At 36.9% G+C, this 22,194-nt stretch overlaps 1 protein-coding gene across 1 annotated transcript in view; it reads right to left on the reverse strand.

The window, feature by feature from the left end:
- LOC140149739 (medium-chain acyl-CoA ligase ACSF2, mitochondrial-like) overlaps positions 1–12,599 on the reverse strand; it is a 49,025-nt gene extending 36,426 nt beyond the window's left edge. The window contains exons 1-9 of the mRNA XM_072171797.1: positions 12,427–12,599; positions 11,300–11,428; positions 10,124–10,177; positions 9,098–9,210; positions 8,014–8,061; positions 6,547–6,664; positions 4,354–4,464; positions 3,469–3,614; positions 2,601–2,692 (exon numbers count right to left, since the gene is read on the reverse strand). Coding sequence (XP_072027898.1) covers positions 2,601–2,692; positions 3,469–3,614; positions 4,354–4,464; positions 6,547–6,664; positions 8,014–8,061; positions 9,098–9,210; positions 10,124–10,177; positions 11,300–11,428; positions 12,427–12,597 — 982 coding nt within the window. The 5' untranslated portion in view covers positions 12,598–12,599. The remainder of the gene's footprint in view (positions 1–2,600; positions 2,693–3,468; positions 3,615–4,353; positions 4,465–6,546; positions 6,665–8,013; positions 8,062–9,097; positions 9,211–10,123; positions 10,178–11,299; positions 11,429–12,426) is intronic.
- Between the last annotated feature and the right edge of the window lie 9,595 nt (positions 12,600–22,194).

The raw sequence follows: 22,194 nt of genomic DNA on the forward strand, positions 1-22,194 counted from the left end.
GTTTTAATGGCAGTATTATTCACCTAACCCTTGCAAATAAAGAAATATGATTTAGAATAAATAGCGCCATCTATAGTTTGCATTTAGTTAATAATGAAGCCAATTCTATATACATCAAACAACCGTGCCAACAACTCACATGTAAAATATGAGCGTGCACAGCGCCCTCGTTCAGCTTGAAAAAATTCTTGAAATTTCAGCCTCTCTGAGCCTTACTTGCAAATGGTAAACTTTGGAGGTGCATAACATCGTGCGCCATCATCATCCCAACCTGCATTTTGCATTTTTTAAAGTACCAAATGGTTACATTACAAAAACCAAGAAAAAAAATTGGGATCTTGATGGCGCACAAAATCAGCAAATCCAATGATTTGATGAAAAGCGCCCTCGTGCAAACTTCAAAGCATCATAACGGGCTGCGCCATCAAGATCCCAAGTCCGAACAAATTTGAAATTAAAGACCTCCATGGCAAGTTTCATTTTTCAGCAAAAATTTGTTGGGATTTCGTTGGCGCACAGAGTTAACAGAGGTCAAAGGTCAAAATTTCCTATTTTCGCACATTTTTGCACGCCTGTATTATTGCGCGCCAACGTCACCTGACTCTCCGAATAAACGATTTCATCAAAGAAGAGGCCGAATTCTCTGCAAGAACTGAAAAAAATTAGCTTGGGATCTCTTGATCTTCATATTTTTCTGATTTTTTGAAAATGGACTTAGCCTCATTTGGAGGCACTCAATAATATTTGACCTCTTTTCCCCATCGCTGCACAATGTGGGAACTTTTTACTGCATCATTGAATGCGCCAGTGCAAGATCCCAATTTTATTTTTTCATCGTCTAGCTTCTTTTTTACTTGACCAGTAGACAAAAATAAGCAACAGCTTTATCCAATGGGCCAAAAAAAGATGGTCAAAGATCTTTGTGCCAAAGTGATGCATATTTGCCTATATGCAGGTGGAACTTTGACCCGCAAAAAATTTTGTGCTGCCATAGGCAAAATCCCATCTTACTTTTGGATGATTGGATAAAGGGGCTATGTAAACTGATAACCTAAAAAAAGTGGGATCCACATGATCCACTAATTTTTTCAAAGTTCATACTTTTATCAGTATACAATTGGCCCCTTTATCCAATTATCCAAAAAAGTAAAAGTGGGATCTTGAACTTTGACAAAGTTCCACTTTGTGCTGCACAACAAATATGCATCACTTTGGCATCTTACTTTTGGATGATTGGATAAAGGGGATCCCATGTATAACTGATAAAAAGTTTAGAAAAAAATAAAATTGGATCATGTGGGCGCACTAATTCATTAGAGGTCAAAGTTCATATTCATGCAAAATTAAACGAGGTTTTAATTGAGTTGCCAATTCAGCAACCATTTCAAAAAATCAGAATTTTGAAGATTTTGACAAGCTAATTTTTTTACTCAGTTCTACCATGAGAATCACTTCATCTGATGAATGCATTCGAGAGTCAAGTTTCTATGAGACATGTACAGGCGTGCAATATGTGCGAAAATAGGAAATTTTGACCTTTGACCTCTGTTAACTCGGTGCGCCAACGAAATCCCAAAAAATTTTTGCTGAAAAGTTCCATGAAACTTGCCATGGAGGTCTCTTAATTTCAAACTTGTTCGGACTTGGGATCTTGATGGCGCAGCCCGTTATGATGCTTTGACCTCTTTTTAGTTTGCACGAGGCGCTTTTTTTATCATCAAATCATTGGATTTGTTGGCGCATCTTTTGTGATGATTTTGTGCGCCATCAAGATCCCAATTTTTTTTCTTGGTTTCTTCTTTGTAATGTAAGGTGACCATTTGGTACTTTAAAAAAAATCAAAATGCAGGTTGGGATGATGATGGCGCACGATGTTATGCACGAGGGCTTTTCATCAAATCATCCAAAGTTTAAAGTTTACCATTTGCAAGTAAGGCTCAGAGAGGCTGAAATTTCAAGAATTTTTTAAAGCTGAACGAGGGCGCTGTGCACGCTCATATTTTACATGTGAGTTGTTGGTGTACCAAAATTATTTTTTAGAGAAAATTCTATTTTTTTTTGTATCACAGATGGGTACATAATAAGGGAGATTGGCTCTTAACATGTTATTGGCACGATTGAATACTCACCACGGCTGTTTGATGTATATAGAATTGGCTTCATTATTAACTAAATGCAGACAATAGATGGCGCTATTTATCCTAAATCATATTTCTTTATTTGCAAGGGTTAGGTGAATAATTCTGTCATTAAAACAGCTGGAATAAGTGAAACAAGCAACAAGAAAATTTTATAAACATATTTTATCAAACAATAAAAGGAATTATTTGTATTAAAAGCTTGAAAGGGTAATGTCCAGTAACTAAATAGCGCCACCAATTTTGGCAGTAATACATACATTTTATATCCAAAAAAGCTTTAAAAAATACTATAAAAGTGAATAATTTTGTAAAAGAGCGGAAATTAAAGTTGAGAACGTCTCAAAAGCATCTGTATGCATTAGCACGATATCAATTTTAGCTGTTTAAGCCTAAAATTTGGTTATACATGATGTTTTGTTTGAAAAACTAATAAATGATCCCATCAAACAACCGTGTCACAAGCTTGAAAAGATGAAAAATCATAATCGTCGAAATTTGGCAAACTCAAAATGTCGTTCAAATGGTGAATGAGCATCGCGGATCCAGTAACTCTATAAAACAACGAAAACAATAATCGTCCTGACGAATCCTGAATAACTTTGAACGAGTCCGTTCGTATTATAATGATTTATTATATAGGTCAATCCGCGTAGAGCGCTTCATCATGTTCATGGGTTATAATTATAAGGGACGGTGTTATAACGTATGTTTTCGTCAAATGCATAATTCACGAAGATTTGATGTGAGATCCCATTATAATTTAAGAGATTTCCGTTCGCATACACTACATTAGTACAAATCAAATTGGGCAGAGTAACAGTAAGTATAGAGCGAATCTAGACTACCCCAATTTAGTGAGAAAAGGTCATTGGACTTTGCTCAGAATGTCAAGTTCAACATTACACAGACTATCAAGATCCTTTGGCCAATAGCAATTCGTATGGTCAGTGGCGGCGCCAGGAAATTTTTTTCGGGGGGCATTAGGGGGCAAAGTGAATTTCAGGGGGCAAAATCAACAAGTTTGCGCAAAATTACCGTAAAAAGTGGAAATTTTCGTAATTTTGGGTTTTTACTGGGGGAAACGGGGGGGCAAGAGTTCTGACTGGGGGCATTTGCCTCCCCATGCCCCCCGTGGCGCCGCCACTGCGTATGGTATCAATCGCCATACACACAATATTGAGTGATTCGTCTACTTTTAGTGATATCTTCCATGATCCATCAAGATCCTTTGGCCAATAGCAATTCGTATGGTATCAATCGCCATACACACAATGTTTAGTGATTCTTCCCGTTTTAGTGATATCTTCCATTTTGACAGTGTTGTTACCTTTCATCGTGGATAACATTTGCCAATATTTGTGCATCGTAAGTAGGTCCCACAATGATAGTAGTATCTCCTTTAACCATGGGCAGTGTGGCTCCCGTCTGTGCACCCATGCCCCCAAACGACATGATCAAGGCATACCTGGATGACTGAGTATAAAGATATATGTACATTTTGTATGGGGATTTCTGTATGGCATTCCCTGGACAAGGAACTAGCTGCCCAATTGTCTATTATTTTTATAGCTGACCCTGGTTGCGATGGTTATTTGGGTAGACTAGGAGACAGCTCATATATTGGGCTGCATCCATGATTGTTGTATAATGGTTGACAAAGTGTGTCTTGGGCCGCAGTACTCAGCGAAAATCTGTAAAGGTGTGCAGAGGTTGGGGTCGTGCACTATAAAACTATATGAAATTGCAGGACAGATTGGTTGACATATTTTATAGCTAATTCGATAGGGTCTATACCCTAAGTTCAGAATGGACCGTCCCACTCGATTTGTGAACTCAAGGTCTCGAACCCTTTTGGTGGACCCAAGTAACTGCCTAAAATGAGGCAAAATAATATTGAAAAGAAATGGGGTTTTAAATTGAACTTCGGAATTTGAAAAGTGTAAATCACGTTGGGTCTAAGGCTGTGCTAACACTTTTGTTTGATGAGTTTGACCACAATTTTTTTTATTTTTTCAAATATCTTAAAAATACAAGAATCTAAGCTAATTGAACAGACAGTAACACTGTCACAGTAGTGGCATTCTGTGAGAGTAAATTGTAAAAAATACGAGGTCAATTGTGGGGGCATTGGGTGAGAAAATTATAGCCCATAGAACATAGTCTCGAAAACACTAAGGGGTGTTTATGCGACAGAATAGTTACTACTACTCACAAAATGTATGGGATTTCCGTCTGCATCTTCCTCAAATCGCGAGACCGCTTCTGGAATCATCAGCAATGATCTATGTGTATGGGTCACACCTTTAGGAAATCCAGTTGAGCCCTGGGGGATTAGAAATAATGGTTTGCCATTTGTGTGAGAAATGAGCAACAGACATTAGAGTCGCAATGTCCGTCAAGAATGATGCATCCTCGGCAGGCCGTCAAACCGAGCATCCGAAGCAAAGACGAGGATGCCGATGCTCAGATTGGGTACTCGGTTGGACCTCCCCGGCCGAGGATCCTTCTTGCCGTTGACAGACCATCGAAGTTGTGACTTTTCCGTTAAAATATGGAATGGACGATTAGGCATTAAGTTAACACTATCCTCTGTGGTGTTAACGAACTTTCTTAATTGAGGGGCAGCAACTGGGGTTAGGGGGCCAAACTTAATTTTCTCCATACACTCTATACATTCTCTTTAGAATATCAGTATAGTTTGGGGCGGAGGGGCGTCGGGGCAAAGTTATGTAAGCCTATAATGGATGATACTGATGCAGGCGCAGACACCGACCTCAGGTACGTCCCGCTTTTCACTTCTGTTTTAATGATATAATCATAATAGTGTAAAATGTTCAACACATGTTCATTTTAAATAACTTCTGACGCGAGAGCATTTCCCTCAGACATCCCTCTGTGTATGGATAAAGAAGTGTTCGTAAATTCTTACATCTTAGACACCCGTACACTTTTGGTTTAGAGCAATAACTAGTGAAAAATGGTCCACGAAATACCTGCAATTGATCTTTTATTTCAACAATTTTTCAAAAATTTCCAACAAAGATTGTATACAATAGAAACGCAAAAGGCGTCCACCAAGTGGCTTTAATTGGACCTTCTCAAGAGGGCACATCCACCTCAAACAAACCCTTGCGTCGCGAAAGCGTGACGCGATGGCCGTTTTGCGGCTATTTGTTGAGCCCTGGGGGATTAGAAATAATGGTTTGCCATTTGTGTGAGAAATGAGCAACAGACATTAGAGTCGCAATGTCCGTCAAGAATGATGCATCCTCGGCAGGCCGTCAAACCGAGCATCCGAAGCAAAGACGAGGATGCCGATGCTCAGATTGGGTACTCGGTTGGACCTCCCCGGCCGAGGATCCTTCTTGCCGTTGACAGACCATCGAAGTTGTGACTTTTCCGTTAAAATATGGAATGGACGATTAGGCATTAAGTTAACACTATCCTCTGTGGTGTTAACGAACTTTCTTAATTGAGGGGCAGCAACTGGGGTTAGGGGGCCAAACTTAATTTTCTCCATACACTCTATACATTCTCTTTAGAATATCAGTATAGTTTGGGGCGGAGGGGCGTCGGGGCAAAGTTATGTAAGCCTATAATGGATGATACTGATGCAGGCGCAGACACCGACCTCAGGTACGTCCCGCTTTTCACTTCTGTTTTAATGATATAATCATAATAGTGTAAAAATGTTCAACACATGTTCATTTTAAATAACTTCTGACGCGAGAGCATTTCCCTCAGACATCCCTCTGTGTATGGATAAAGAAGTGTTCGTAAATTCTTACATCTTAGACACCCGTACACTTTTGGTTTAGAGCAATAACTAGTGAAAAATGGTCCACGAAATACCTGCAATTGATCTTTTATTTCAACAATTTTTCAAAAATTTCCAACAAAGATTGTATACAATAGAAACGCAAAAGGCGTCCACCAAGTGGCTTTAATTGGACCTTCTCAAGAGGGCACATCCACCTCAAACAAACCCTTGCGTCGCGAAAGCGTGACGCGATGGCCGTTTTGCGGCTATTTGTAAGAATTTCGGAACTCTATCTAGTCGCCCTCCCTCTGACTCGTATAGATCCGCGTCTGATCCGTGATCAGGGTTGGACGGGTCAATTACCAATCTAATAGTAGCACCCTTTTGTCCGAAATAAAAGGTACCACTGGATGAATAGCTTGTCGGTAAATCAAATCAGCATCAAAAGAACAATGCGTTACGTAATCTGTTATGTGTCCATGATTATTAAAACCTCCTTGGGCTCAAGTGACTCCTTCTCAGCTGCGAGTGCTATTCAAGGGCGTCGCAATCCAAGGAACTAGATAATTCAGATAATATTGCTGCTATAAGGAAAAGCCTGTGACTTTTGGAAAGTAAGTTGAGTAAGTTCTTTATAATTCTTACCGAAGTGAATGTAACACTTATAGGGTCGTCAAAATCAACTCGGTCAATAGCGTTAGTGACTGTACTCCTGTCAAATCCTTTGCCCATTTCCATGAAATCCGTCAATGAAATCGTCCCTCTTGAAATCAAAAACAGATGACAGAGCATAATAAAGCGAAATCATCCACCGATATTTCACTTAACTATGTTAGTCCAGCAAAATACCACAGTTCGCTGATGGAGATATTTCAGTGTGCCGCTTCTTTGAGTTGACATACAATCGAGCACTATTGGCTCTACTGCCGCCTTTGGCGTATTTTATATTCTCCAACACACAACAACCCGGAACCGAAGCTTGAATAATTTATACAATAGAGGTTATCCACTTCACTCATGTGTGACTTCTAACAAAAGGCGCTGGTTCCCGTAGTATTCCTCATTCAAACCAATTCAATGCACGACCTCGGAGTTACCTGCATGACTTTGGCGGGTTATTTTGAAACAGTCATGGTTGCACATGCAGGTACATCAGGTATAGCAGTCGCTTATAGGATATGCAGCTTATAGAGCACGAATAACCTCTATCATGGTAACTTTTGTACCACCATTAGCTAACAAAAGTTTCACAGAGTTCCCTATTAGAACTATAAACTGCTTCCCCTAATCATTCACTCTCCAGGCCTTACATCTAATTTTGAACCATTCTAGAATAATCTTAACTATTTATGGTATATTACACAGCATTTACCAACCTCATTCACCTGTGTAATGTACTGTGCCATGATTACTCTAATAGCGCCGCCACTTACTACTGTGGCAATCATGATTACTCTAGTAGATTCCATTATGTTCGATTGTTAATTACCATTTTCCATTGACTTTCTAGAATAGTCTATGTACAAGTAAATGGGGGAAAATATCCAAACAAATGAAAACTAATGTCTGATGACAAAATATATAACTTTTAATGAATATTATGGATGATTTTGAGGGCACATAACACGATGGACAACGGAAAATCACTGCGGAGAACGGAAAACGACACGTCTCACGCAACGGAAAACGCCCGCAAAACTATGTTTTAGCCTTGGACGTCTTGAAGGCGTTTTAACGTTGTGACAGGCCTAACGGCTAACTTCCCGCCAACGTCTTCCGCATTGGCTAAAATTCCGTTGCGTCTGCCGCTGCTGATACGTCGGCAGAACGCCGTTCCACTAACACTGCTGATTTGACGAGGAACAATATTATTATGGTTCACAAACTCATTCAGAATACTTCTCTTTCGGCGATGGTATGTTCATGCATTTGATCGCACAAGAAATCAGGAATGAATTTATATACAGCACATACTATTTATGTGATAGGTCTATATCTTAATCCTTATAATGCCGATAGGGTTTTATTTGACATTTAATTTATTACTAAATTTTATTTTCAATTTTATTTTACAGCTTGACACTGGAAAACAAATCATAACTGAATACTCACTTGCAATGATTGGTTCCTGCGTTTATAACATACTTCAAGCTTGGTGTACTAGAGATATAGTAAACAGAAGGAACAGTAGAATATCAAACTTTATTTCACGTCAAAGAGTAACTTGCTAGTATTCAGCAATTGATATACTGCATGATAAGTTATAATTATGTATAATATGAACCGAGCTTCATCATCGTCGTAATTCAGCATTAAAACAGATCACCATAACTTAACTCTTGGAGTGCCTTGTGCGAAAACAAATCATATTGTCGCAAAGGGCGGGCGGTTTAGGGTTATTTTGTTTCGGCAAAAAACTCCATTTATTATCATCATAAAGAGCATGTTTATCGAATTAGACGAAATGTTGGTATTCTGAGTTAAAGTGTAAAATGTATGTGAAGGTCGTATTCATAGGTGTATCAATTCGTTGCGACAAGTATCTTATCAAACGCTGTTTAAATCAATCAATAATGCTACTGCTGAAGAGGATAATAAGCTTCTACCTATTTCTATAGAATAGTTCTTGTCTTTGTTTGCTTTGGCTAAATCCTGTTCAAGTGGTAGATAACAAAGCATTGTATTTTGTCTAGGTATCTATAATCAACAATGAACAATGAGAGGATATTTCTGAACCTCGTTGACTTGGGGATGATTTGAAATGACCGCCAATTATGACTGTTGGATATTTATTACCAGAAATGTAGAAAAAGAGACACATGTAGAACCGATAAAAATACAATTTTGTCGAAGGAACAGAGTTCAACAAATCATAACCCCGCTTTTGGATATCGTTTGAAGTCAAATGATAACATTTTAAAGCTTATGGTATATATTTTCTAAACACGAAATAAAACAAAATTGACCGGGCCGACTTTACGGCTAATTCGCCGCGTCCAGTCACAAATATATTAATGTTTCTGCTCATGACAGGTGGCCGCGTGAGTTTTATCAGCGAATGCAACAAGTTTTCGAGTTAATATTGACTTTGCATCTAGGCCTAATTGTTACGTTTGAAAAAATAGGGAACGGAGGAAAAGACAATGAGTCGGATTAGGAGGAAGAGGAGGGGGAAGGTTTTTTTGTGTAATCTTACATTTGGCAATTGAGATTATCGGCAGAATTTGTCAGTAACTCTGGTATAATTTGGCTGGCTCTGTCACACATGTCAGACGGTGATCTCATTAAGACGACGACTTTCATTCCGAGCTATAAAGAGAGAGAACAGAGGAATTTATTCACGACGAATATTCGATGGTTGTTCTCTGTCGGTATGTTTGTTTGTCTTCTTCTATGCTTCTGTACTAGTTGGCAGTTAATGGATGTGGGAGTTAATGTTGTATCCGTGAACATGATTTTGCCTTCACTTAAGGGCTGGGGTATGAACGTTTGGACAGTATTTATTTTGGGACATTAGAGCACATCAGACATATCGAATTGCATTCTGAATACGAAGAATGTCATTCTGATATCAAATAATTTTGATTTTTGAAATTCGCAATTTAATACACATTTTATGGCAAATCATTAAAATTGATATTTTTGATATTTAACAGTACTTGAAGTAAACTTTATAAATCTGATGATTTATACTTAAAGTGTATGTAGGTGGGATGAAAAGCCGACGATCAATTGAAAATTTTAACCTTTCGTATTGAAGATATGGATTTTTTTCCAAAACAAAAAAAAAATTAGGTCATTTTGGGAAAAAATCAATATCTTCAATATGAAAGGTCAAAATTTACAATTGACCGTCGGCTTTTCCTTCCTGCTACATACACTTTAAGAATATATCATTATATTTATATTTATATAATTTACTTCGAGGACTGTTATATATCAAACATTTGAAAAATATCAAATTTTCATAATTTGTCATAAAATTTGTATTATATTGTAATTTTCAAAAAATGAAAATTATTGGATATCAGAAAGACATGCTTCGTATTCAGAATGCAATTCGATAGGTCTGAGGTGCTCTCATGTCCCACAAAAAATACTGTCGAAACGCAATAAACGCTCATTTTAGATCCCTTAAACACATCCTTAGTTTCAATTGAAGTTGTTTTGATTATTTTGTGTTCTTGTGATTTGTTATCTATTTGCGCCTGTAATACGTTACCCTTTGAATGACTTCTTGCTGAACACTCAATGGAAAGTCGATCCTCATATTAACCTTTAGGAGAAAAAGAAAAGAGGAATTTTGTATTTGTGTACCAGATATTTTCACTGACGAACATTTCAACCAATGTGTGGATGCAATGGACATTGTACATCATCCGAACGGCATAATTCACACCCTATCGAAAAGTGTTTTACACCATGTACACAAAGATACATTCCTCTACGAACACGATGTTGTGTGAAACATACAACGGTCATATGAATTTCTACTAAACAGTATGATTCGACTATTTTATAAATATGTATTTATAAATACGCGCGCGACCACCCCAGGGCTGCTATAACAACTTGTAGACAGTTGGTCTCGAAGTGACCTTCTACCGGGTGGTCTTCTTGTACATTTGAATGCAAAGATAGTAAACAACACGAGTATGGAAATTGTCTATCTTATTCAACTTCGTGATTATATTGTAAACGTTTCTGTCGACAAATATTTTACCGTTGGCAAATACTTGTTGTTTTTAATAACATATTATAAATTCGGAATCTCCTATGTGTAATAATTTTGCTAAAAATACTTAAATTTGATGATATTCATCTCAAGAGTTCTTATCCTTTTCTGTATAGTGATCAATTGCATGAGAATTAGACCATCCTTGCTGGTCTTGATATGTCGTGCCCATGGGTCACGTGCGTTTTTATAAATACGTATATATAAATATAGTCGAAGCGTACTGGTAAAGGCCGAGATATAGTTTGACGTTTTAGGTGCGACAAACGCAACAGCAATAATCCCACTTTACGTTTTCCTGAACAAAACTAATCACACTGGCTGTAAATCGCAGCCGAGAATCGTACATCTTTGTCATGTTTGTGGAGAATAAAAAACAAACATACTCTGACTTGATTTGAAAAACGCATGCAAAAACTTCGGACTATAATTATACCCCGGGAATTATACTGGCCTTTCGGAATCTCAAAGTTTCCGTCGAGAGCCGTTACACAACTGATGGTTGTGTTTTGACGTGGTTATGGCCAGATAGCACTACACACACGTCTACCAACCCCTACACCCTACGCCATGCACACCCTTACACACCCCAACATCATCTCCACATACCATGCATCCCCACACACCCCGACACACTCACAAACACCACACCCACCTACTCACCGTGGTGACACCAATTTGCAGTGAGGCCAAGTAAGCCAGTAGCCACTCGTAATGGTTGCCACCCCAAATTCCTAGCGTGTCTCCTTTCTTCAAACCCAACTTCAGCAAACCGCCAGCAAACTGCTGACTCTGTTATGATTTTTTAAAGCAAAATACGAGCGATAATTAATGGTCTAGTGTACCTGTTTTAGAAATTTGGGTGTATGATTTATCACTGGTAGAATTTTTTTCACATTTGATATCGGATCGTTATGTAAATATTTAGAAATAAATGTCTTTGGGTAACAGCTCATTCACGTGTGCACGTACACATTTAATATGTGAGTGCTCGACCCACTAAAATTATAACATACGTTAGGACATAGAATTAGTCAATTCATGATTAAGTAAACGACGTTCAGTAGCAAGCCAGCACTCTTCATGTTGAGACGCTTTATTTTTGGCTCAGTAGGTTTGATAGTTCCCCGGGGATAGTTCGCTTGCTACCTTGGTTTAATTATTTGCTATGATTTGATTAATTGTTATGCTTGCTACCCATTTGTAACTAGATTTAATTCTTTGCTGTATATATATTTTTGTTGTTTGTCCCTGAGGAAGGACAGTTTATCTGCTCGAGACGTCGGTTGTATTTTTGCTAACTTTTTCTACTATCCCTGTGGTTTTGGATTTTTACTAGTGCAGTAATAGTGTACACCATTCTGGTTTACATACTGCATTAGTTTTTATCATGTCTTTGTCTTCCCACACCAAGTTGGTATACCTGACTCGAATCTTCCTAAACAACGTTTACCATAATATTTCTCACACAATTAAAAGTTAATCTCGCTGCACATCATCTTTAAATGACGTTTTTAATGTCAAGGCCCTATCAATTTTAATCAGATGTCGGGTTGGCGCCAAGCTAGCTAATAACTTCCCGCCTGTAACTCTGCAAATCTGTCCTGATTTTAAACTGCATGTGATGGTAATAAATTCAAATAAATTGCCGGCAGAATATAGGTCAAATGATCTTCTGTAGAAAACGGGTAAACGGAAACAGTATAAGCAGTGAGATCTTTGTCCAAGAGACAAGCTCATTTAATTTTTTATATCTTAGTATTGTGAGAACAAATTAACATTATACTTACTTCTTCTTGCATTTGTCTAAACGTTTTTCGTTCTTTATCTGCATAAAATACATACATCTCTTTGTCCGGGTTCCGATTAGCCACTTCGTTGAATATCTTCCCAACGCTCTTGCCCGAAAACGGTGCTTTATCTAGCACATGCATGTAACTTTTTGTTAGCTTCTGCGACATAGTGACACTAAAATGATTGGAATAAAAACAATGTCAATATTTAACATATGTTTACATATATCATATTCAATATTCAATAATAATGACAAATATATGACTGGCAGTTAAAGCCATAATCTCTACAGCAACGCCCTCAATTTTTGTTTTTCGAATTTCTACTTTTTGCACCATTGTAATGGCCATTGGTGTACATAAATGCCTTGTGAAAGACTAAGCGTGAAGTGCTTTAATTACAGTAAAATTATTATGTGATCACCGATCGAGTGCTGAATAAATACATAGCCTGCTTGTGTATTGAATCATCATAATTAGTGACGTACCGTATAAACTGTATGCATATCGCTATTCGTAGTACGTCTCGTTTGTACATCCCATCAGCTGCGCGTGTAGCTCCGCTAATCATGATAAATAATACGATTGGCGAGATTATACACGCATTGTAGGCGCTGTACGTTGACTTGACGCATAAACTGTGTGTATATCCCTATATTCGCTGTCGTAGTACACGTCAGTAACCATTGGTTACAGCTCCAAGCCTCGGCTCGTACAACTGTTCCGAATTTTGATATGGCATATGCTTTGTGTTGTGATCATTTTGATCTGTGGTTCGTAACAAAGAAAGCGTGATCCAGTTGACCTATCAACGGTCATATTCTAACGTGCACTACAACAGCGAATTCGTCTTATACGTCTTGTTTGAATCGTAATCTGCGAGCTAAATACACGCATTATATGCGCTGGAATGAAATACCAATTTTCTTTGTTTTACCTCATCAATCAATCAATCAATCAATCAATCCACTGAGATGTTTCAGCAGAAATTATGAAATTTGATGAGCAGTTTTAGGAATGTGTCGACAGGAATGATCTTACAGGCTTATTATATAGCATGTATTGTATAGGCATAAAGGGAAAATGGTTTCATTGAAAAATATTTTCGCTATGCGCCTTGTGTATGGGAGTGTAAGTATAACAGTGTAAAAAAATTATGATACATAAGGATTTCTTTTTTATTCCGTTTTGCCCGCAAACAATGCATACTATTAATACGCCTCACGAATTTACGCTTACTATACTTTGATCAGCTCGTAATCGGCGGGCCTTATAACATCGCGGATTAATATCAATATATTTTATTTGGAGAGATGTCTTGTGACATCTCGCCAGAAGTATTACAAATTATTAATTTAAGTCCTATACTTTGTTTACTTTCTTTAACACGCAAATTATAGACAAGGCAGATCAACTATATTACTCTTTACGTGGGTCTACTTTTCAGTGGTATAGCCTGGTAATTCCCGCCGATTACGAGCTGATCAAAGTATATTTTTGAAAATCACTACCGTGACTGAATCAGAGGAACTGGAATTCAAGAAGAAATTTCGAGGTGTAGACATGAGCAGTATATTGCCGAACTCGAAGCCTAGTCGCCGTAGTAGTGATGTAACAGGATTAATTACCATAGTGATAGTTAAAAACAATATTTAAATGTTTTGCCCTGCACTATAAGTAGGCTGCACTCATCACCTGTCAAGGCTGTCATATATGTGTGCAATCACACATTGAATACAATACCGCTCTTTTCAAAGACATTAATCTTGACACGTACATGGACTGTGCATAATGTGAAATTTCCATAGAATTGCGAACCAATTTGTACAGGCCACAGTGGCGCAGCGGTACAGGCTCTGCCTTGTAATCGATAGATTGCGAGTTCGAACCCCGGCGGTGCCATTGTGTTGTGCTCAGCCTCTTAGGCAAGGCGCATTATATTACTTGCCTCTCTCTAAGCAGGGGTGAAATGGGGAGCTGTTAGGAATATTGTCCATTGAGCGCCTCACAAATGTATGAGCATGCCTTGGGTATTGTATGGCAGCTGACATATTCTTACTACAACGGAATAAATGTAAAGCTCTTTGATACATGTGCACATGTGAAAGGCGCTGTATAAATACACCCGTTATTAAACATTTTATGCCTCAGGCTATTCTTTGATTGATAATTATCAATGGTGCAATGGAGAATTACAGCCTACGTCTAGTGCAGGGTAATACATCAGTTCAAAAATTGTTTTCACCTATTGCTATGGTAATTGCTATGTTACATCACTCCTTCTGCAGCGAATTGGCGAATATCAATCTAACAATTGTCTATTAAACTAACATACTAAATTTACACAAACAAACAACTATAATATGTTTACTTACAATTTTTATAGATTGATACCAAATTTTAAATAAAGCTTTCAGAAGCAATCCTTGCTGTAATCTCGAATCAGATGATTTCTGATCGTAAAATTAAGCAAGCCGGTTAGTCCGGGTCACGGTTAGTAGCTTTTATTGTAGTTACATCGTATAAGGCCAAAAAAAAGAAACAGGTTGTGTTTCCGGTACCAGGTCTGAAAAGTGCACTGCGCAATGCGTTTTTCGGGTTTGAATACATAAAACTACATGTAGCGCGTAATGTTTTTAAATAATACAAGAAGAAAATTGGTATTTATTAAGAACATTTATTAAGAAAAGAAAACATAAAAACGTTGTTCACCAAAGCTATCCATAATTCCCACTACATTTTCAAGTTCAAATTGAAATGTCAACATTTAACATTTCTCTGGGGTGGTGAGTCAGCTCAGGTGTATATGGCGGATTGACCAATTTTTAGCTATGGGCCTCCCAAATCAGCCATTGTCTAGTTGCCTCCCCTCAAAATACACACCCTGTACAAATCTTCAATTTATGATTGAGAACCATTGCATTGTGTTTATGTTTTGCATGCGTGATTTTTTCTAGTATCTCAATAAGTCTGCAATAAAATTGCTTTTTATTCATGAGAAAAAAAACTGATGTAAAATTTGCTTAACTTCTCTTTGTAGTAAATCTACAATATATGCACTATCATGTCCCAGACCCGCTTTCTCCTTCAACAAAAATTATTTTCTTGAAGACAGTTCGAAAGGTACACTGGCTGCTAATAGATAATACCCAAGGATTAAATTAAATTGGTATTAAAACAGACATGATGAAAAATTAAAGAAACAAAATGCAAACAAGAGTACAACCAAATAACGCATACCGTAAACGTTCGCCTAATGGCGCTATGGAGAGCATGGAAATGAGAGAGCGCCATCCCTGTAAAAGCCGACTATTATCACTAATCATTAAGGGTACGTGTAGTTAAAGAGTGAAACCTATCGACACATACAATTATGAACAAGATCGAACAAACTTGTTCATGATAATGCGGTAATCATTCACCTGATACGTTGTGGCCCAGTGAGCAGAGCATTAGACTATAGTGCGAGGATAAAGAGAACTTGTGAAGAAGATTGATTGTTCGAATCTCATGCAGTAATTTCTGACAGATTATGATGTCTGTCAATGTTTTTTTTCTGATTTGAGGAAATTTTATTCTCTATTTTATCTTTAACATTGTTTATATAATTTTATTATTTTATCTTGTATGTGTCTTTTTTCGTGCTTTGTTTTTATCGTTTCATTTTAATCAAATGTTGTAATGAACCTATTTGATTGTATAAACATTTGTTATGTGTGTGAGACGAACTGTCGTGTGCGACAAGTCTTTCAATTCGCGCGAGTGTCCTTGCCTATGCATCAGTGGTCATAAGAGGTATATCATTTTATTCGAAGGGGGGGGGGGGGTCCCAAATATACGGGGGTCATAAAGTCTTGGGAAGAATAATAGGAGGGGGGTCATAAAATGTTTTATGACCAAAATGTAGGGAGTCACACGATGACCACAGAAAGTGTGTTATTTTATTCAAAAAGACTGATTTCAATACAATTTTGGGGTTTGGGATCATAAAATTTTTGTTGCCGAAATAGGGGGTGCGCAATTTTATTGACGCAGACTTTTTATAAATTTAAAAAAAAAAAAAAAAAAAAAAAATGATAGCCCTCTAAGAGGATTCAAAAGATAACCTCTGCCCCAATAATCCCTAGCTATATTTGTTTGAAACTGTTCCACGGAGGATGTATCATAATAGGCTCAGTCTTCAAATGATATAAATAAAATTTGAATGAGTGAACGAACAAAATCATACAACGACCAACTGAATAGAGGCTGTGCATATGACGTATCATCCCGTAAATATGGCGGACTACTCAAATGCATTCAACAAAAGCATGATTGCATCTACCGCGACAGTTTGTCTCACACACATAACAAAATGCACTACGATCAAATAGGTTGATGACAACATTTGATTGAATGGACTGCACTGCGCCATGATTACGGGGAAGAAACCGGTTCAAATCCTTTGTTTGGAGCCAATCGATAAACGCAAGGCCTCTATAGCTATCATTGAATACTGGCTAGGATTCCACAACACAATGAGAACATGTTATAAGGCGCTTTGGAAGGCACACAATACCCCAATGGCTTTCCATAGTATGTGCACTCAACAACTATTCAGTATCGAAGCCCGGTATCGAAGTTACGTAATGTTAGTATGTCAACGGGATCACGCGCTTAAGTAATGAACCACGATCGAAACAATCAGTACACAAAAAAGGCATACCAAAATAGCGTGATCGTAATGATCGCCATACAAACAGTGCTTGGTTCCGATACCATCACGGAGTTACGTAACTACTTCGTGGTCTGATAGTTATATGATCAATGGTCTGATCTACTTGGGTTCGATCCTTTTAATAAAAGAAAAATAGCTGATCATTTATAATGCATAAATGAATAAAGTAATGTAGTTACACAATTTGAAACATTGAGGCCGTTCTATTTTTCAAAGGTCATTTAACTGTTAAATGTAGTGGAATATATCACGCATTGATAGCAGGTGGAGCAAATTTTGTCAGCGGTTTATGTTGCCGTTTGTTCGCAGTGCCTATTTATCTAAAAAAATAAAAATTAAATTTAAAAAAAATCACAATATTCATTCGTAAAATGGGGACAAAATCCAAAAACATTTCTTGACCCTTCTTCACATAAAAGTGGGAGCAGAAATCAAGATTCGAACAAGAACCATTCACCATTCAAGGCGCACCCTCTACCGACTGAGCTAACGGGTCAGACAATAGCAGGGTGTAATTTTCAACTGAAGAATATTAAAAAATATGAAGAAATTACAATGTTATAAAAAGATTTACCAAAATGAGTTAGGTATAACGTATGAATCGATTTACAAATTAAGTCAAATGGCACTTTGAGAAAGAATACCTGAAGAAACCCCAAAACATATGCTGCTCTAGCAACTGACCTAGTGACCTAAAGTATTGGGTCATGTCACGATATTTTTTTCTGAGGCATTATGTCCAGGTTGCTCAATTTAACATACACGTGTCCTTAATGCTGTTGAGATTTTACAAGGATGGCGCTCTCACATTTCTAAGAATCCAAAAGCGCCATTAGGCGAACGTTTACGGTATGGGATTTTGGATTTTTCCATGAATTCCATGAAATCATAGATTGAGCTCATGTAGTAATGTGTTAAAACACCAGGAACTATCACAATTCGTTTGTTCATTACTGTCAGACTTGTTTACGCCAGTGATTTATTTAAAAAAAAGTAAATTAGTTCCTGGTTGAATTGCTGATTGTAAATTATTTCTATCTTGTTTCTCTTCTTTTCTTTTCCTTTTTTTTTTTCTGGTTTTAATGATTTTTATTTAAAAAGGCAACTCGCAAAAAAAAAAACGGCCGTCAGAAAGCAATGCGTGCTACTTGAAACAAACTTGTAAATTGTTTTGGCCTAATGCATAGACGTGTTGTGTTGAATTAGTGATAAAATTATCGATCAGATATAGATACTGGACCGCTTTACAGTAAACAGGCCTAATCTTTCAATTCATTGATAAATTCACCAAAATGAGTTTAATTTAAGCAAAAAAGTAATAATAATTTAATAATGAATCAACTTTTCAATTATCATATAATAAGGATGTCAGAATGAATAATGATTACTGTTTGTTTGTTTGTTTGTTTGTGGTGTTGATTTTTTTTTCAAATTGAAAATTACTGCAATAACTGAAACAGCTACAACTTTACGAACTTCGTACCTTGAGGCAAAGATCTTTGTTTGGTTGTTGATGTGTACATTAAAAACTTCGGTCGAAGTTTTGCCACAAGTTTAAAAAAATAACGGTTAGTTCATGAAAAAGAAGAAGTAAAATTTAGCAAAACGCGACGAGGTTTATTTGCCCGTAAGAGAGCTCTATTGTTCCGCTATTGTATCCGCTATTGTATCCACTATTGTATTCTATTCATAAAAGCTACTGCAAGAATCGCGGCAATCCCTGATATTGCTGATGTCTACCGCCGGCGTTTCGCATTTATTAACAATCAAAATTATCCCATACTCTTACATTTATAGTCTTATTCTCACCTTTTATATAATATTCAGAAATTGCAATTCGGAAAACTACAAACTTTGAAAGTGAAATATATTTACCATCGAAAATATATCATACTTAAATTCTATACAATCTATAGATACCCATCCCAGAAGTACCCATTTATTTTCTAAATTTTTGAGTGAACACGATAATGCGATTGATTTTCTTACACGTAAATTCGGCCAATTCAGAGAGAAAATCTTGTTTCACGTATAGGGCCAGCTAAGGGCCTACTATAGACATTTTCTTTTTGTTGGCTGGCCGCTGAGCTACATCTTTTTACTAATTATAGATACGTCAAAACGTGTTCCCATGTTGAAAGTGTACAAGCTATTTCTACTTGCTTTAGAGAGCACAATTGAATGAAGACGATTTATTTATGCCAGGATTTCATTTAATATAACTATTTTTTATTTTAATAATACCCCATACCTAACAAGAACATAAGGAAATATTGTAAAGGCCATAAATATACGCACTCATGCATAGGGAGACAAACATGATAAAGTTAATCTGTACTTTTCATTCTCGTTCATTAACCTTTGGAACATCGTGTTGTTCAACGATGTTTTAATATAAAATTATACACTGACATTTCGTACAAAAGTACTTTATCAAAGTAAGCAAAATAGAGAATGTCTGCGAGCGCGGAAAATAAAAATGAGAAACGCGATGTTAAAAGGTGCGTACTAGAAATGGCGCAACACGCAAATTAAAGCAGCGCGAGCGAAAGCAGTTGCAGACAAACTCTAGATATTAAATGAAATGCAAAGAAGAGATACTGATGAAAATAAAGGAAGAAAGTACAGAATGAACAAAAAAGAGAAAATAGAAAGAAAGAAAAAAAAAGAAAGGAGGAAAGAAAGAAAGGAAGGAAAAGAAATGAGAAGAAAGAAATAAAGAAAGGAAAAAGGAAAGGAAAGAATGAAAGTAGGCCTATGAAAGAAAGGAAGAAAGAAAATAAGAAAGAAAGAAAGAGAGAAAGAAAGAACGAAAGAAAAAAGAAAGAAAAAAGAGGAAGAAAGAAAGAAAGAAAGAAAGAAAGAAAGAAAGAAAGAAGGAGAGAAAGAAAGGAAGGAAGAAAGAAAGAATGAAAGAAAGGAAAAAAAAGCAAGGAAGGAAAATGAAAAGAGAAGAAAGAAATAAAGAAAAGAAAAAGAACTAAAAAGGAAAGGAATAATGAAAGTAGGCCTATGATAGAAAGAAAGAAAAACGAAAGAAAGGAGGTAAGAAAGAAAGAGAGAAAGAAAGAAGGGAGAAAGAAAGGAAATTAAAGTTTGAATGCAGAAAATTGGACATTAAGTCCAATGCTATCAGGGCCAACAAGGGTGCCGTAATGGCATATAGTATGTATAAATTGATTGATTGATTGTATGTTGTTCCTTCAACCAACGCTAGTGATCTGAACCTGAGGTTTGGAGAAAGCCAGTGACTTTATATATTTTCTAAGACATTAGATCTGTTTCATAATTTATTTTATTCAAAAAGAAAAACGTCAAGTGTTCAAACTTTAAAACTCTTTTTCTCGAAACAGCGATTTTAATTTCAAGTTAGATCATTTTACCAAATCAGGGCCGAATTAGGCTGTTTAGCTTAATCATGTGAAGTGACCTCTTGAAATGATATCACACTGATCAGACTGATCTTCATGTTATTACAGTGAGGCCCAACAAAAAGTGAACGATGTTATAGCTTTGAGGGCTAACAAACCAACACCGCCAAATTCGACTGACGTGTGTACAACGTGGGAAGCTATGAGGAAATTGAACACTCGTTGTCTGATCATGCATGTGTTTATGGTTATGGATAACGGTTACTTAGCAGCTCTCGTTCTGCTTGGGTTTATTGAATACACTCTATATATAATCATCAATATGTCGTTTCCAGTCCCTCGCTGAACTATTGGGTTCAGCTATTAATTTTTTTAATAATTCTTACCCCATGCAGCTGATTGGGGTGGTTATGGGTCGTCAAAACCACTAACCGCGAAATGAAGATATCGAACTAGTTTGCCCCGCAGGGTTAAAAAGAACCACGAACCGCGAAATATGGATATCCAATTAGTTTGCCCCTCGAAGCTTCAAAAAACCACTCATCCCGAAATATGGATATCCAACTAGTTTGCCCCGCAGGGCTAAAAGAACCATTAACCATTTACTTCAAAAAAGAATTAATATCTACCAAAAAAGGTTTCAAAACGTAAAAAGGGGCCAAAGTTTAAAAATCTTTCCTGTGTGGCTTTTCACCCTTTTTTAAACTTGGTCCCATTTATGAAATTTATGAAAGACCCATATGAAGTCACCTTTAGGCTACTTGTTTGTTTTCTTAGTTGTCATTGTTAATTTTGTAGAGTAAATGAATTAATGTTCGTGCGTGATTGAAGTTTTTCCGTAAAGACGTTATAATGTATTTTGATTTAAGCATAAGTAGCAAATACTCACTTTGTTAAATTCTTCATCGTCTTGTGCGATTCTGCGCCTCATGTACAGATGTAGGGCCTATATGCAAGTTGACAGACAGTCAATTTGCTAAGTATATATAATAATCTACTACTCTCTATGAACACGCAATATAATAAAACATAAACCTTCAAATGATTTTCAAATAATACATAGCCTATGCTTTTGAACAGTCTTAAACCTAATTGTAGAAATTACTATACTGAATGGGACCAAGTTTAAAAAAGGGTGAAAAGCCACACAGGAAAGATTTTTTAAACTTTGGCCCCTTTTTACGTTTTGAAACGTTTTTTGGTAGATATAGCACACAGTGTCATCGACCCTATATCTTCATGGCAGGAATCGCCATGGTAGGTTAAATCCACAGCCACGATTAGCCATTTGGTTCAAACCTTTAAAGCTCTTTTAAACTAATAATTAGTCGAGGGACATAACTAAGGCTACTCACAATAGCCGGGTAATCGATCTTGGTTGTGCGTGATTAAGCTTGTATACCCCCATTGAGGTTAATGGTCATCGACTTTTATACTGCCTACAGTGAGTGCAGCTGTACTACACGCTGCACGCTGTAGTCCATAACAGGACCAACGCAATATAAAATGGTCAAATTTTGAGTTCAAAGCGCACTTCCAATTTTCAAAGCGCATTCTAGCGACTATCATATCTGTTCAACACGTATTTCCAAGTTTATGAGACCAAATCTGGTTTCTTGAGAAAAAAATCATGACGGGAGATATTCATCATTTTCTAACCCGGTATCAGAAGATTTT

This window comes from Amphiura filiformis, chromosome 4 (genome assembly GCF_039555335.1).
Source record: "Amphiura filiformis chromosome 4, Afil_fr2py, whole genome shotgun sequence".
In the NCBI taxonomy this organism is placed as follows: domain Eukaryota; kingdom Metazoa; phylum Echinodermata; class Ophiuroidea; order Amphilepidida; family Amphiuridae; genus Amphiura; species Amphiura filiformis.